This window comes from Chelonia mydas, chromosome 8, assembly GCF_015237465.2.
Source record: "Chelonia mydas isolate rCheMyd1 chromosome 8, rCheMyd1.pri.v2, whole genome shotgun sequence".
Lineage (NCBI taxonomy): Eukaryota > Metazoa > Chordata > Testudines > Cheloniidae > Chelonia > Chelonia mydas.
Genome location: NC_057854.1, coordinates 48,622,935 through 48,638,649, shown reverse-complemented (window position 1 = coordinate 48,638,649; position 15,715 = coordinate 48,622,935). Strand labels below are relative to the sequence as shown.

The following is a 15,715-nucleotide window of genomic DNA, read 5'->3' as shown; positions in this document are numbered from 1 at the left end:
CTCCCCTGGCCTTACTGCACAACCACCTTCTCCTTCTCTTGGGTATAGTGCTTGCCTGCCCCATTGCCTGCTTCCACTGTATATTCTGCTAGGGAGATACGCAAGACCCTGTAACCTCACTCCTTGTGTAGCATCAGCCTCTAGGAGTGGTGTATACTGTATATAGACAGACTGGCACCTTTACCTCCAGCAGCTTTTGTAAGCCTGCAGGGTTGAAGACCCCAGGCATCTCTAGAAACTATTGGAAAAGAGGAGCCATGTGACGTATCAGTTCTCCACAGACTGCCAGCAATTGAGCTGTGGACCACAGATACAGGTGTTGTACTGCATTACCCCATCTAGGGGTAGTTAATTATTTTTTGTCAAGGTCCAAATTTCTTGGTCAACGTATAGTCAAGATCTAGACTCCAGAGAAAATAATAATGATGATGCTAAGTAAAAAAAGATTTTGGCGTCCACTGAAAAGTGTCTGGTGGTCTGGATTTGACCCACAAGTCTGCCTATTGACCCCCTGCCCCAGACTCTTGAAATTAGTTGCTTGCTATATAACATCCATTAGCGGACTTTCTAAGTGTGAATTCAGTGATAGGTAAAGATACGATTTAGTCACAGAGGTCATGGATTCTGTGATATTTTAACAAACCTCTCTGACTTCTTTGGCTTCTGTCCCCCCCTGCTTGGGCTGTCAGTTCCTTCCCCCACTTCCCCCCAGGACTTGAGCTTCAGTCCCCTGTGGTGGTCAGTGCCCCTTTCCCCTCTTCCCCAGTTATTTTTAGTAAAAGTCAGGGACAGGCTTCCATGAATTTTTGTTTATTGCCCGTGACCTGTCCCTGACTTTTACTAAAAATAACTGACAAAATCTTAACCTTAGTGATAGGACTCGATACACTAATGCTGCATGCCTAAGAATGACCAAACTGAGTTGCTGTAAGCATATCAAAAGTGCCAGTGTTAATAAGATTTATTATTGTAAATAGAGGTCAAACCATTTCTTGAGCAGACATTGAGGGTATCAGTAATGTAAGCAGTTTATGAAAACAAGCATCTCATTCCCATCTTGTTTGCATTTCTGTTTATTTTACAAGATATCATTCACACAATGAAAACAAGATATGATCTAAACATGTCTAACAATTAAAAAAGTAAACATTTCTTCTGATGATGTACATTAATTTACACTTTTAATAACAAGTGTTACCTTTATATTTTTATATGATATATGGATTGGTTATACAGCGACTGATTGGCAGGATAGAAATGTTCCCAAATCATATGTCTAGCACAACAAAGCTCCTGTAGCTCCCTAGTCCACTAGCAGTGTATTTCTCTTATAATTAGGGATGGACCCAAATCAAGACTGTGCAGCTGAATAACCCAACAGGTGGGGAACCTTCACGCTGGATCCAAGCTTTGCAGCTGGTCCCTATTTCAAGAGGCTGAATAAAACCCTTGGAACTGAACCCCCTTTAAATTTTGGAAAACTAGGGATCTGGATAGGGCCCATCTTTGCTTGCACTTGACATCATTGTATTTTCTACTTAAACTATAAAGAAGATTCTCTCCAGAGTTGGGCTTTCTAAGAGAAGGTAATGATTCTAAGTGAAATGGCTCCCAGTACAATTCTTGAAAACATCATCCACATTCATTTCCTCCGGGGGTTTGTTGAAAGGAGGGAATCAGGCAAAGATGCCAATAACATTTTCTCTTGTTTATATGAATTGGTAGTAGGCTCAATGTATTATATAAAATACAAAAATAAGAGAAACTGAAAGGAAATTAGTACAGCCCAGGATTCTGGTGATTATCAAATCACATGAATGAAATTTGTGACACTAGACTCTTCTGATGTATTTTATCTCCTAATTCAGTTTCCTATATATTATTCTATATATAATATATAGTTTCCAAAGATGCATATATGCTCCTTTACAGGTTAAATAAAAACAAGTCTCACTGAATAAGAAAATAAGGGAAGGAAGTAAAGTTCTTATTTTTGAGCCATATTTTTTCCAGGTAAAAATAGGCATGAAATACATTCAATAGCAAACCACTGGGAGTCTGGAAGAAATTAATGACAGCTCTGTATTCCTGAAGGGCAAACCTGTACAAAGTGAGTAATGGTCATGAAATGTTGTTTTGCAGGCCTCTGAACTAGGAAAGGTAGGGTTGTAATTAGTGCTTGTGTGTAGTGCCCTTATATGCTCCAGTTTTTAGTTCTCATTATGAATCTCTTTAAAACTGGATGCTTTTTATGTCTCATAGCCTAGTTTTAGAGGGTGCATTGGAGGGGTGTTCAGAAGTCAACTTGCGACATTTTCTACACTGAATAGTTCAGAATGAAAGGGATGTACTGTGTGAGCATTTAGCACTATTTGGATAGAAATGCTTTTTTTGTGGGACACCTTTCCATGGGATGGTTAGTATAATAACCAGACTATATTTTTAAGAGGAAAATGTATGGTGCTGCATTACATCTGTGGGCATATATAGCACCGTATGTCCAGTAAAGACAGCTACTGAACAACTGACTACTTTACAAGGCATCATCCACTGATGGCTGCTATGGGTTCAAGAGAACTATCATTCAGCTCTTAGTTAAAACCACTGCCTAGATGTTCAAATGTAAAACATGTACTAAAGGCTTCTCAAGGAGATGAAAAATAACAAAGTTCACATGTTCAGTACAGGGATGTCAGAATTCAGCCATGCACACTTCCTACTGAGAGGTTGTGGCATCAGGAAAGCAAGATTTTATCATACTTAATTTGTAAATCATGATACTGTAGCAGCCAGTATGGGCAGTTTTTCTACTCTGTTAAAGAACACTACCACCAAGGCTAGTCAGCATATCACAAACTCAACTCCACTGGTGAAATCCTGGCCCCACTGAAGTCAATGGAAGTTTTGTCATTGTCTCACTGGGGCCAGGATTTCACCCCTGGTGTTTGCAACAAAACCTAATGCTGTAATGTATTTGTCTCTTCTCAGACTACAGGAGTCTACTATGACGAATATACTGTGGTATTGAGGGATGAGTTTCTGCTCTGCCTGACTCTTCTTTCTTGTTCTAGTGAACCGAGATACCTCGCACCTGCTTTTTGCTTCAAACTAGCTTTTTAATGAAATAAGAGAATAAAACAAAATACACCAGCATAAAACAGGAAATTCAGTGGCTAAACAAAGTCCTGCCATACAACTTATAATACAAAAAGATTTTTTCTGCTTATCTAAAGATAACTTAGCTATAGCAAATGGGAAGATGTACAATCTAATGAGCAGGGCAGAGGCTGGGATGTGTGTGTCAGCTGGCTATACTGGGTACATGGTTCAGTGCTTTCCTTCTACTGAGGACTGAAGCATAAGAACCTTGAGCAGTTTATCTGAATGAAGGCAAGTCATTAACTTTTCAATTTTTTTTTAAGTAATATGAAGTATGCACTATTATTTTACATAAATTCAACTTTGATCCACAAAGATATGATTAGTGAATTGATGTACCATATAATTAATCCAACTTTTTATTTATCCTGTTAGGTGTTTCACCCAAACTTGTGTACAAAGTGGAAAAATATACTTGTTCTTTCTGCATTGTGCACCTCAGTGAGGCACTAGTATCCACAAGATTAATAACTGCACCAAAATATATATTTTACAGAGACTTGTTTCTTTGTGACATTAAGGCCATATTTCAAAATTACTTGTTCTGAATAGAAGTAAAGATAAAAATCCCCAATAATGCTTGCTCCTTACATATGGACGGACGCAAATTAACTTTAGTATAACTGTTGGAACTGAGCATGCATTTTGATATTGATTTAAAAAAATAATTACTTCCACACTTTGAGTTATGTTAACTGTTTCAGTGCTGTTTGAACAGATACACATTCGCTTCAGTGAGACTTTCAATTCAGGAAGTCTCCCATTGAAAAAAATCTGTACAAACATCAGCCTTTACCACATACAGTATGTCAGCCAACCCTGAAGGTGCACATTTCCATCATATACCTAATTCTGTCTTTCACCGAGAGGGGCAACTAAAACCAATTTTTTAATCCTTATGACAATCGTAGGTTATTTGTATATACAGCCAGGAAGTGGGATTTTACCTCCTATCTTGTAACCCTAAAGTCTTGTTAGCTTTCCATGTTATTGAATATCACTGTCATTACAGTCAGGAAAGTGCTATTTTATTTGTTCTTTCACTGATTCCAACAAGATTTACAGTTTTTAAAGTCTAAAGGTTATTCATTCTTCTAATTAGAGGTGATAGACACTCAACCTGGGATTGGGGGGTTGGGGGCTGTTAGAAAAATCAAGCCTCTTGGATCATAACCAGGAGTGAAGATTCTGTCATCAGCACTGGACTGATAATTTTATTGCTATCATGTGAAGGTAAAATAGAATCCAATTTCCTCTCCGATAACTGTAACAGCTCAGCATGGCTAACAAGTAGCAAACATTTTTATGACTGGAGACATGCCAGAAAGTGCCATTTTAAAATCACTTTTCTGTTTATACTGCATTGAAGACCTTGTTTGGAAAACAATATAAATCAACGTCTAGGCATGATTGAAATTAAAGGATTGGAATTTAAATGAGAAATTTGGACAGAACTGGTGGTTTGATACCAGTAATAAAGTTGGCTGTGAGCACAGTACTCCTAGTATTACAATATGGTAATTATCCTAATGTATATAATTGTCACCTCCAGTTTATTACATAACTTAATTCAAGTTTGTTAATTCACTTTCCAGTGACATCTCAATGCTGAAATTAATACTTAACTGAATAAACACCAGCGTTCCTGTCCAGTGGCATTACTAATAGCAATAAGCTGATTATGGAAAGCATGCCAAAATACAGTTTCATTTGAAGAACCCTCTTATTTTTGGTTCCACTCTGTAACAAGATCTAGACAAAACACTGTTCTCCCACGTAAGTTTATAAACCATTCTAAAGAGAGGAACTTAACTCTTTTCAGCTCTGTTCTTAGAAAAAAGAACCTACATCACCAAATTGCAGGACTTTTGCTGCCTGCGGATAGTGACTACATTTTGATTTCTACTTCAAACAGCTGACTGCTCTTCAAAATGTCTCATTTGGCATAGGGTAAATATTAAACTTGTACTATATGTAAAAATCTTCTGAAAATATACTTGAAAATGAAGCAGGATGTGAGTATCATTAAACTTTATTGTACAGAGCTGATAAAATATTGCATTACTTAAAGTTTAAAATCAAAACAGAGCTAATGTCCCTGGAACATTTTATAACATGGGGAAACTTAATGCACAACTAACCCCTTGTCCAGCAACAATATTTATCTGCAAGACCTTCTTATAGACATGTTAAATATAATTAAAAAATATTTCCATCAGTTTAAGCAATAGTTTAATTTTTCATGAAATAAGTATTTCTATAAACATTTATGTTCAATTAAAAAAAAGACAACTGCTTTTGCACTTCAACTTAGAGATATAAAACAAGACAATCGTGTTTTCAGACAGACTCAAGAATAATCATCAGAAAAGTTTACCTCATGAGTAAAGTCTATTATCTTGCATTTTTAATATTTTATCCTTTAAAAAAAAATTACGGGAACTTAGGGTTCCCTAATAAAGTGTCAAAAGCAAATAAACTGTTCTATGGTGTTAGTTTCTCCTGTGCAAAGAGAGTATTTTGATTTGATGCTTCCAATTTTGTGCCAAGTGCAAGCCTTAAACCTTGGCCCAGTGTTTCATGTGAAAATGTTTCCACCAACTTTACCCTGGGAAAAAAAAACAGCTTTTATTGCACAGGGGTAGTAGAATGTCAAAACTGAGCAAGGTTTCAAATCTACGTATTGGCCAAAAAAACCCCAAACAAACCCCACCCAAGGAATATATCCTTCCCTTTGTTCTGATGGAGGGAATCATTTCTCCAGTTCAGAAAATAAAACATAGAATAAGAAGGGAACTAGAAGATTTCACTTTAAATTCCAGTTCAGATGCGACGCACAAGAATTAAAGTGCTGCCACTCAGCGCCTGGAAGACCTGCGCTCCTTGAATTTGTGCAGGAAGCTAATTGCCAGAATCAAACACACACAATATTCGCAAGGAACATTACAAACACATGTGCTATGCCAGAGAGAGCACAAGACTATCTTGGTTGTGACTTAAGACTTATAATGAATGGGAAATGCTTCGCTGCAGGATGCAATCACCACTGTAAACGTGAGATGATCCCATGGCATGAGTATGGAGCAGTATAGCGCCTGGCATTATACTGTGCTTTCTTTGACAAGATTTATGCTGCCCTCCTTCTTTCCCAAAAAGAAAACAGCCGTAGTTATAATTAGTTCACATACTAAACACTTAGTTCTGAATTATTTGATCCATCTTAACATCTAAGCATATAAAATAAAGTGTAAAAGGATGAAGGTTTTGGAATGTGGCTTTCAGGAAGGCAGGTGGGAAATAAGTATTCAACATAAAATTGGATTTTTTAAATAACTTCCCTTTGGAAAGGGTCACACCAGAATGAGTAAAGACACTGAAGGATTTCACTTCAGTGCCTGCACTCCTGCCTTTTGTCCTTTTCCCAAGAGGAGAGACCCCTGGGAAAATCCTCCAGGGCTTCAGTTGCTTTATTCTTTGTGCTCTTGTGCCTGGAGTCTGGCTGGAACTATGTACTGCTCTCTTTGGGTGACTGGGATGGTGGAGGCAGCTGGGGTGGCTGTGTGCTCGTGGCCGTTTTGATAGAGTTCAGGGTTTTGCTAAACCAAGAGTTTTTAGCAGCTTGGATTTCATTCATAAGGGTTCCTCTCTGGTGCTCCAGTTCCTAAGGAAGTAGAATAGTCAGAGTTGATCAGAAAATCATTGATTAGAGAGGCATCTTCAAAGTCACTCCCTTTAACTGAGTTCTTTCCTTCTACAGTCAGGGGATGGGGAGGGGAAGAGAGGGGAGAGGCAGTAGAACTACAGAAAATATTACTACAAATTAGAACTCTTTTTCTTTGAAGACCAGAGGGGAAGAGTGAAAAAACATCCCATTTTTCTGGGAATTCACAAAATCAGTTATGTCCAATTAGATTGGCATAAAATAAACCCTCAGAGGTGATGTGTGGGTGTAGCAATAGTACAGACGAGCATATAGACACACTGTAGGCAAACAAGATTTAATCTATAGGAGGATAAAAGACAAATGGTATGGTGCCTTGATGGCTTGGAGGCTGTGTGTAGAGATGTCTAGAAGTAGAACAATAGTATGAAAGGAAGGGCGTATCTTGAGCTGCCACTGAACCAACAGAGGAATGGTAGTGCCTGAGGAGCAGAGGGGCTGCCTTGCTTGCAATGAAACTCCTTGCCACGGGTACTGACGGATGCCACAAGGGATACTACTATGCATGATGGACGTTTTGACTTGTGGTGAGAGCGACTCCACAAGCTTAGCAGAAGAGGAGAGGGTACTTCAAGAACAAAAGGGTTGACAGACAATCATATGCCAGACAGGACTGGGGTAAGTTAGGGCCACAAACGAGAGCTATTTTTTGGACATAGCACTATGTTATTAAAAGGCTGGATTGTGTTTTATAGTCACTGCCATGGATTGGGAATAATGTACAGTTACATTTACCCCCAGCAGATCTACAGGAGGCATTGAGTTTCATACCCTTTCCAGAGCTCCCTACCACGTAAGTTAAATGTGGCCATTGTGCCACCCTTTAAGAGGGTGCAGTATGCATTCTTCTGCAGTGGTCTTAGCCCCCTTTGGCTTGGCTAGCCTTGTAGGGAGTGCAAGAATGACTATATTCAGCTTTGGTGCAGGAATGAAAGGAACAGGAGACTCCTTTCAATTTGGCTATGTCTACATAGCTTACCTTACAGTGGCACAGCTGTGCCTCTACAGTTATGCCTCTGTAAGGTCTCCTGTATAGCCACTCTTTGCCAGCAGGACAGAGCTCTCCTGCTGGCAAAATAAAACCACTGCCAACGAGCAGCGGTAGGTTTGTCGGCTGGAGAGCGTCTTCCCTGACCGACAAAAGTTTTACCAGTGTAGACATAGCCCTTAGTGTCACTGCATAAAAGCAGCATTCTAGCACCATCTACACTACACAGCAGAACCAAAGTCAAGGAGACAGTCACATTGCAACTAAATTCCCCATAGAGTAGATAGGGCTTAATATAGTCAGTCTTTTCTGCAGTAGGATACCTGTACATATACCTGAATTTTGCACTTTGCTTCCACAAGCTGCAATTTGGTCTGTGCCAGTTCCAGCTCCATCTCCCTCAGCTGCTTCTTGAGGGCATCCTTCTCATCATCTCTTTCTGTTCCCTGGGTCTCTCTGCTTATAGCAGGCAGCTTCAATGCTCCTTCCTTACTGAAAATCTCACTGCAGTGTTTGCAAGCCATCAGTTTACCCTGGAACAGCCAGAGAATCCATTTTTAGCTATGTTACAGATGTCCTGTTTCCTGGAAGAGCCGCTCTTTTATGTTAGATTACCATCAAAAAGCAAATGGAGCCACTAAGTGTGTGAGATTGTCACATGCGGTGTTACCTCAAATGATTTTAGAAGTTCATGAACAACAGGTATGGGCACGTGCACCAGGATAAGAATTCCTAATACTTTCAGCATTTTTTCAACACATCTAGACTTCAGAAGTCACATTTACCCTCTTGTTGTCAAGACTTGTGATATTTTTGCAGTACTGCATTAATGTTAGCATATTTGTTGACAAAGTAGATTGCAGGGTTTTTTCTCTGGCTCAAACTTGCTGCTTTAAAAAAAGAATACCTTTGATCTAATATTAAGGTTAATATGGCTTTTGGCAAAAAAAATATTACAGCCATGTGATATTGCTTAGAAACCCGCTCCCACCCAGGTTTTCCCTACTTGTCACAAGCAATCACTCTATGCTGGATGCAATGGCCACTACTTTGCTATTAATACCGGCATGTAATAGTGATATTATCTTACAGAATGCTCCTAGTGTCTAGAACACTTGACAACAGCAAGTTCCATATTGGGTTGGCTTGAAGAGGTGCTTACAAATTGACTAACAATTTGTTCCAGGAACTTTTCAGGTATCGAAGTTAAGCTGGCTGGTCTATAATTCCCTGAGTCCTTTTTGTTCCCCTAGTTTAAGATCCGTATTATGTTTGCCTTTCTCCATTCTTCTGGGGCCTCACCTGTCCTCCATAAGTTCTCGAAGATGGTTGTTTCAGCTGTTTCCTTAACTACTCTAGAATGAATTTCATCAAGCCCTGAATACATCTAATTTATCTAAATATTCTTTAAACTTTTCTTTCCCTATTTTGGCTTGCATTCTTTCCCTCTTGTTGTTAATATTGGGTTGAATATCTGGTCACCATTAACAATAGCAAGTGTCTGCTAATGTAATCCTGCTGACATGGCTCTCAGACCACCTAGCAAGAGTAAACAAGTAAAAAAATTTACTGAAATGCTTTAAGAAACTAGATGCATGTCAGTCTTTATTCTTCTAAAATTACAGTTTCACAACAGTAAGTAGAGTGGCTGGTATTCTCATTTCAGAAATGTCTTTTTTTGTATGAGAGGGAAGATATGTATGTTGCTGTACTGCCAACTACTTGTAAAGCATGTGTAAAACCCTTGGTTTAATGTATCATAAATAGTAGGCAGTAAAATATTTAACCCTAGTACAAGGCAGACATTTGCCACTGGATAGCAACAGTTATATACTTCAGAAAGTTTGAGAACTACAGAAACAGAGGGAGGGATTCCATGTACGTTGCTGTGGCAGCATACAGGTGCTGTGAAGTCCCTTATTGGGGAAAATTCCGCTAGTGGGGAGACTATGTAGGACAACCAGAGACAGCTCTATGCAGATCTCACAAGGCCTTGGTGTTCAGGACAGAAGGGGAATGGTTATGGAAAGTCTAGGGCAGACCAGGCCAGCCCACCATAATTAAGAGCAGCTCCCTGGTCTGCCCAGAATCCATAAGTCCAAAGCAACCTTTGCTCTCTCTGTCTTGGGCTGTGCCTATATGCACTGTGCAAAATGGAGATGCACTTCAAAAGCTTCCCCAAAGGGCTCCCTTTCTCAGCTTATTAGAACGTATAAAGACATATCCTTCCATGCTTCCTGCAAAATACATACATTTCTGCGGGGGAAAATACAAGCATTCTGTGCAGTCCAGTTTGGAAACTCCATCATACCCGATATCCACAACGGCATGGTGAAGGGACATGTACTCTACAATTGTTTCCATCCTGTGAAACATCTGAGAAGGTAGTTTAGACAATCTTCCTGACTCTCAAGGCTGCTACTATATGGCTGCAGTTCAAATTCCTTTCAGTATTTTACTGCCAGCATCTATGAATATTTGAGTTAGACACTTCACATACAGAGGCCTCATTCTCACCTTCACAACCTCCAGTTCCTCCTTACTTGCTGTCTGTTGTTTCTCCAGCCTGGTACTCAGCTGGGAACAAATCTGGAAGAGAGAAAACACTCCCTTTTATAAAGTTTATTAAAAAAAAATTTTTTTTTGTGGTACATTTCTGCAGTATTTTATTATAGCGTCACCGAAATCATACACCGTCATTTCCTCAGAATGAATACATTAGTGGTAGCAAGGCTGATGAAAAAGGTCTAAATGGTAATATTCAAGATGCAACCTTAACACTGAGATTGATTTGACTAATTTCATGGGGAGCTGGCCTACATCCTTAGCCAGGAGCAGGGCAAAAGAGGCAGTTGCACTGTAGTGGGTTGGGAATGGCTTGATAAGAAGGTATTCTTCTCTACAGAAAGTGGCAGATTCCACTTGGACAACTCCAGAAAGAATATAACTGTCTACAATTCATGCTCTCAGAAAACCTGAAATGAGACATGCCCTGGTCAAAAGTACAAATACTAAAACGCTGAACAGTCAGCTTGCCTGAGATGGGGAGTAGAAAGACGTTAAAATGGTTTACAAATAATTATATGAAACAGGAGTTTCTCTATAAGTGTTACTTGTTTATATTCCGCAATGATGGCTGTGGTTTTCTTTATTTCAGATTCCGCCTTCTCTAGTTGTTTCCTGAAGATTTCCTTCAGCTGGAAAGTTCAAGGAGAGAAATCATATTAGTAGGTGTGCTTTGAGGAATTTTCCAACATGTGAGTGATGACTTCACTCTTGAACATACTCTGCATTTGTATCAACACTATAGCTCTTCATTACCAACTCCCACTACTTGATAAAGCCTGGTATTAAAAAAAGACTTGTTATAGCCTCTGTTTTAGTCAATGTGCAGTTATCTTTTAGTAGTATGATTGTATTCTCAGCAATATGAACAGCCATCTAAGAACAGGGATATTTACTGCATATCTTTGGTTGGGAAATTCTGCTCTAGAGTATGGGGAACATCTTTGATTATGACTGAATATAAACGAGCCCACTAGACAGCCAGTTGTTGTTTAGTGTTTGAGTTCCCCAGATCCATACTCAAATATAATTTTCTCCTGGGTGAAAAGGAAGGCAGAACATGCCAGGATCACCACAATGACCTCTCCAGCCCAAATGGCTCAGAATCGCAGTACTGACCACCTATATGGCAGTGCATTAAAATACCATTAAATCCCATCCTGCCATTCAGCACCATAAAGAACACAGAGACCTTTCAACAGAAGTGAAGGTCTCTCTTGCTAGAGGTAGTAAAGCTCTAGCGACAGATGGAGAGAGGATGGGACTCTCCAATTTAGAGAAACAGAACTATGAAATATTTTTTTTTGTGGGAGACTGATAACCTTTTGTTAATGCAATGAAGCAAATAAGTCTCATTGCTTCAGCTTCTGTTTACAGACAGTTATCAAAGAAATCCTCAAGCATGATGAGAGGGGTTTTTGCTATTGAAACACACTTATATGTAGGTCATTGTCCAGGATTTAAAATAGCTAAACGTTTAAAAATAAATAAATAAAAAAAATCTGTAAACCAGTATCAGGTGAGACCCAGTAGGGAAAAAGATCATTTCCATACCGTTCTTGGGCTTACAGCCTGGAAGCACTTAACAACTCATAGCTTTAACTTGTTGATTCAGCATGTAACAGCCATGCCTCCAGCTACTTTTGTAGGTTCTGAAGACGGTCTGATTAGGCCTCCTTGGGTGTGGCTGTTTTACTCAGTGGCAGTAAAAAGGATGTTGGGAGACAGGATTAAATGTTGGAAAATGGGACCCTCAAAGCTCCAGTAGGAACACACGAGATGCTCAGAAATAGAGAATTTTAATTTTTTCTCTTTATGTGCATTTTTTATTTTCACTCTGACTTAGAGAATGAATGTTTTGAGGGGCACTAACAAACGTTTGATACCGTTGTTTAATACCGACCCTCAAATTCTTGTGGTGTGTGTGTGTTTGGTTAGGTGGGAACACTCAAACAAGTCTTACCTGGGCAGTTTCTTCTTCTTGCTTCCGCTTTTCTTCCTCAGTCTCCACTAGTTTCTGTTTAGTCAGGAGAAGCTCCTTGTTCAGAACATCTGCTTTGTCTTCAGCCTGACAATCAGAAGGGATGAGCTAAAAAAAACCTTGATGCAACTCTTCCTCCTATGTTCTCCCACGCTCACTTTTTGCAGCAGAAACATGTTTTTTTTCTAGTAACTGCTTGCTTGGTTATTGCATTATGTTTCAGCTGCTGTGCAAATCCACACGACTATTTGATACTCTAATAGAAAATGTGCTGGGCCATATTAAGAGCAATTAAGGATCCTGGATCACGTGAGAGACTCCTGGCTTATGTTAGGGTATGTGTGACTCTGATGTAAATAAAAGGAAGACTACGAATCAGAAGGGAGGCAGCATGATATAGTGGGTTGGGTTCTCAACCAAGCTCCTGTGTGACCTGGGCAAGCGGCTTGATCTTTCTGTGCTTTCATTACCACATCTGTAAAATGGTGAAGATATTACATCACAGGAGAGTTGAGAGTTTGTTTAGCACTTTACACTTTCAAGTATTGTTTGTATTACAATACTTAGAGTGCAGGCCAATATAAGATGCAGAAGAGCATTATCTACCATTGTAAAAACACTGCAAAAATATTTTCTGGAGAAGCCAGATAATGTACGTTGGTCAGGATGTGTGAATTTGATCCCCCATTTGAAGAGCTAGGCATGACGATGAGATATTCAAGAGTACCAGAAATGTCTTGGTATGGTGGGGCGGGGTACCTTGCTAGCCTCGCTGATTACAGTGAAAAAGAGGTTTTGCCAGTGTTAGGTATAGTCAGTGGCTAGGTAACTTCCCCATTTCATAGATTAATATTGCATCGCAGCACTCACTCTGTTTGATAAGCAAGTTGATGGAACAGGCAATGGTTGTAGCCAGAAATAACTCACTGGCTGCAAAATCATGGGAAAAAGCACTGCAAAATGATTGATTACCTAATGCAGAAATTGTGTGTGTGACCTGCACCATGTTTTCCCACCATCACTGGCACTATAGCTTGCTTCTTTGCCATGCTGCCACTGGTTATTAATAGTAGTTAAATGCAGAGGATGGGTGAAATCCTGGCTGCACTGAAGTCAATGGGAGTTTTGCCAGTGACTTCAGTAGGGCCAGGATGTCACTCAAGGTACTATGAGACGAGAAGAACGTCCCTACCGTTAGAAGCTTACATCTACAAGAATAACCAAGATGGAGTGGGGACACCCACAGGTTTCCTCCTCTCCCCCCCAAACACAGTGAGAGGAGTTAGTGTTCGGGGAGGGGGGCAAAAGAGATGAAGCAAGTCTTTAGCAAGGATATGAATAAGAGGAAGGTGGGAGGATCGGTAGGTCATTCCACACAAAGTGGCAGTATGGAAGAGGGCACAAACAAGAGAAGAGTGAAAGGAAGGGGATAGTGATGCTAGCATCTGATGGCGCAAAGGAGGTAAGGGGATAGTAAAGGGGTCCTGCCAACTTTAAAAAGAAAAAACAAACCAACCTGTTTTAGACCTTAGACCAGCAACATAATACATGGTTCAACATAACCATTAAAAACACTTGAAAGAACTATCTGAATATCAGTTCCTTTTTCTGTTTGCTCAGTCTCAGGTGCTCATCTGCTTAGCACCATCATAAGTGTCATTAACTCTTGTGGGGAAGGAAGACAACAGTTGCACATAAAGAGACAAAGCTATTGCCACAGCAGGGGTGAACTACAGGTAAAAAAGCCACTTCAATCTCCTACATAGAAGACAGCTAAAATATGAGAGCAGGAATGGGCAGAAAATAAGCAGCTGTGGAGCTAGCAAGTGTTACAATTTGGCATGTATTTCAACTGCTGCTGGGGAGGATACATCTCCTAGCATCCCACAAGGTTTTATCATCTACTCCTAGCCTCCAGATACATTGCCCGTATCCTTTGCCTCTTGTGCATCTCCCCTATCAGTATGGCTCAGGCTCTTAGTCATAACTGAGCCCAAAACAGCAGACACTGACTTTTAAGAGTTAGAGTAACTGCAGGGTTGTAGCATGGACTGTATTTCTTTATGTAAGTTGGGAATTGTATACAGTCAAAGCACAGTCCGATTCAGATACCCTTACTCATACCATACTTACCCCACAACAGCACCTACTGGCTTCAGTTTGAGTAAGATGCTACTCACTGAAGTAAGAGTGCAGAATCTGTCCTGTTTATTATTTAATACACTATTGATTACTAACAGTTCACCTCTAAAGAATGTAGCAGAATACATTCTGAAGCTCTGAAGTGCACTACATTATTGCAAAGAGATAAGACAACACCCCAGTTGTGTATAACCTTCCCAAAGTCAACCTAATCATGTGAACAGCTCCCCCAGCACTTGTCCTCTGTGCCACAGGTTAGATTTTGTAGGAAGCATTTTGCTGATGGAAATACTAAACATCTCAACTTTTGGTGCTAGCCCCACATAGCTTTCTTGGGAGTGCTATCTGCTACCTTGGTAACTGGAGCTGGGATTAGATGGTTTTGGAAGAGTAGAGGAATGGGTGAGGTGAGAGACATACTGGATGACATTGTAGCAATTTAAAATTCTGGAGAGCATGGCATAAATTTTTCAAGTTAGTAGCCATATTCTGATATTTGCATTAGAGATTAAGGTCTACATTTTCCAAAACAGACTGCAGTAGCACAGGTAATTTGGTGTCCACTGGTGCTAATATTTGTGCCTGCAAGTGCATCCAGTAGACACTTAGCTTCTTGACTGCAGTTACAGATCAGGTAGTTAGGCATCTCAATGGGAGCAGATAAAGAAAGACACTAATAATAATGCCTTCAGTTTTGCACTCATTCAATTGTGAATGCAAAATACTGCCATTGCCCTCCCCACCACCTAACATTAGGAGTTCAGGCTCAGGCCTGGCTACAAATCAGTGCCTGTGTTACCTGGTCCAAGTCATTTCGGAGGGCTATTTTGCTCGTTACAAGTTCATGGGCAAGGTCATCATTCTCCTGTTCCAGCCGCATGCTCGCTTCCTGGAGCCTGCGGTTCTCCCTCTGCAGAAAGAGAGGAACAAATAGGAGAATAAGTTAATTCTTATCAATTTTAAAATGAAGGAACAAAGAGACAAGTGAATATTTTGTGGGTGGGTATGAGAGTGAGAAAAAGTGTAAAAACCAAGAAGGCATGAGTGCACAGTTAAGGCAGGATTGCTGCTGTGGGAAACAACATTGAATTAAGCCAGCAGATGCAGTACCCCATCTGACAGAGCCTGTTTAGAAAAACTGAAACAGTGCTATGGAAAT

The 15,715-nt window shown here is 39.9% G+C and overlaps 1 protein-coding gene and 1 long non-coding RNA gene across 10 annotated transcripts in view; one reads left to right on the top strand and one right to left on the bottom strand.

The window, feature by feature from the left end:
* LOC122461552 overlaps positions 1 to 15,715 on the top strand; it is a 21,629-nt gene extending 5,914 nt beyond the window's left edge. The window contains exon 2 of the long non-coding RNA XR_006283500.1: positions 11,026 to 15,715. This is a non-coding gene — a long non-coding RNA (uncharacterized LOC122461552). The remainder of the gene's footprint in view (positions 1 to 11,025) is intronic.
* Positions 1,058 to 15,715, bottom strand: part of RABGAP1L (RAB GTPase activating protein 1 like) — a 556,714-nt gene continuing 542,056 nt past the window's right edge. For all 9 annotated transcript variants that reach the window (XM_007061167.4, XM_037907748.2, XM_037907749.2 and 6 more), the window contains 6 exons: positions 15,356 to 15,466; positions 12,397 to 12,501; positions 10,982 to 11,065; positions 10,386 to 10,457; positions 8,204 to 8,401; positions 1,058 to 6,820 (listed from right to left, as the gene is read on the bottom strand). In XM_007061167.4, coding sequence (XP_007061229.2) covers positions 6,665 to 6,820; positions 8,204 to 8,401; positions 10,386 to 10,457; positions 10,982 to 11,065; positions 12,397 to 12,501; positions 15,356 to 15,466 — 726 coding nt within the window. In that variant the 3' untranslated portion in view covers positions 1,058 to 6,664. The remainder of the gene's footprint in view (positions 6,821 to 8,203; positions 8,402 to 10,385; positions 10,458 to 10,981; positions 11,066 to 12,396; positions 12,502 to 15,355; positions 15,467 to 15,715) is intronic.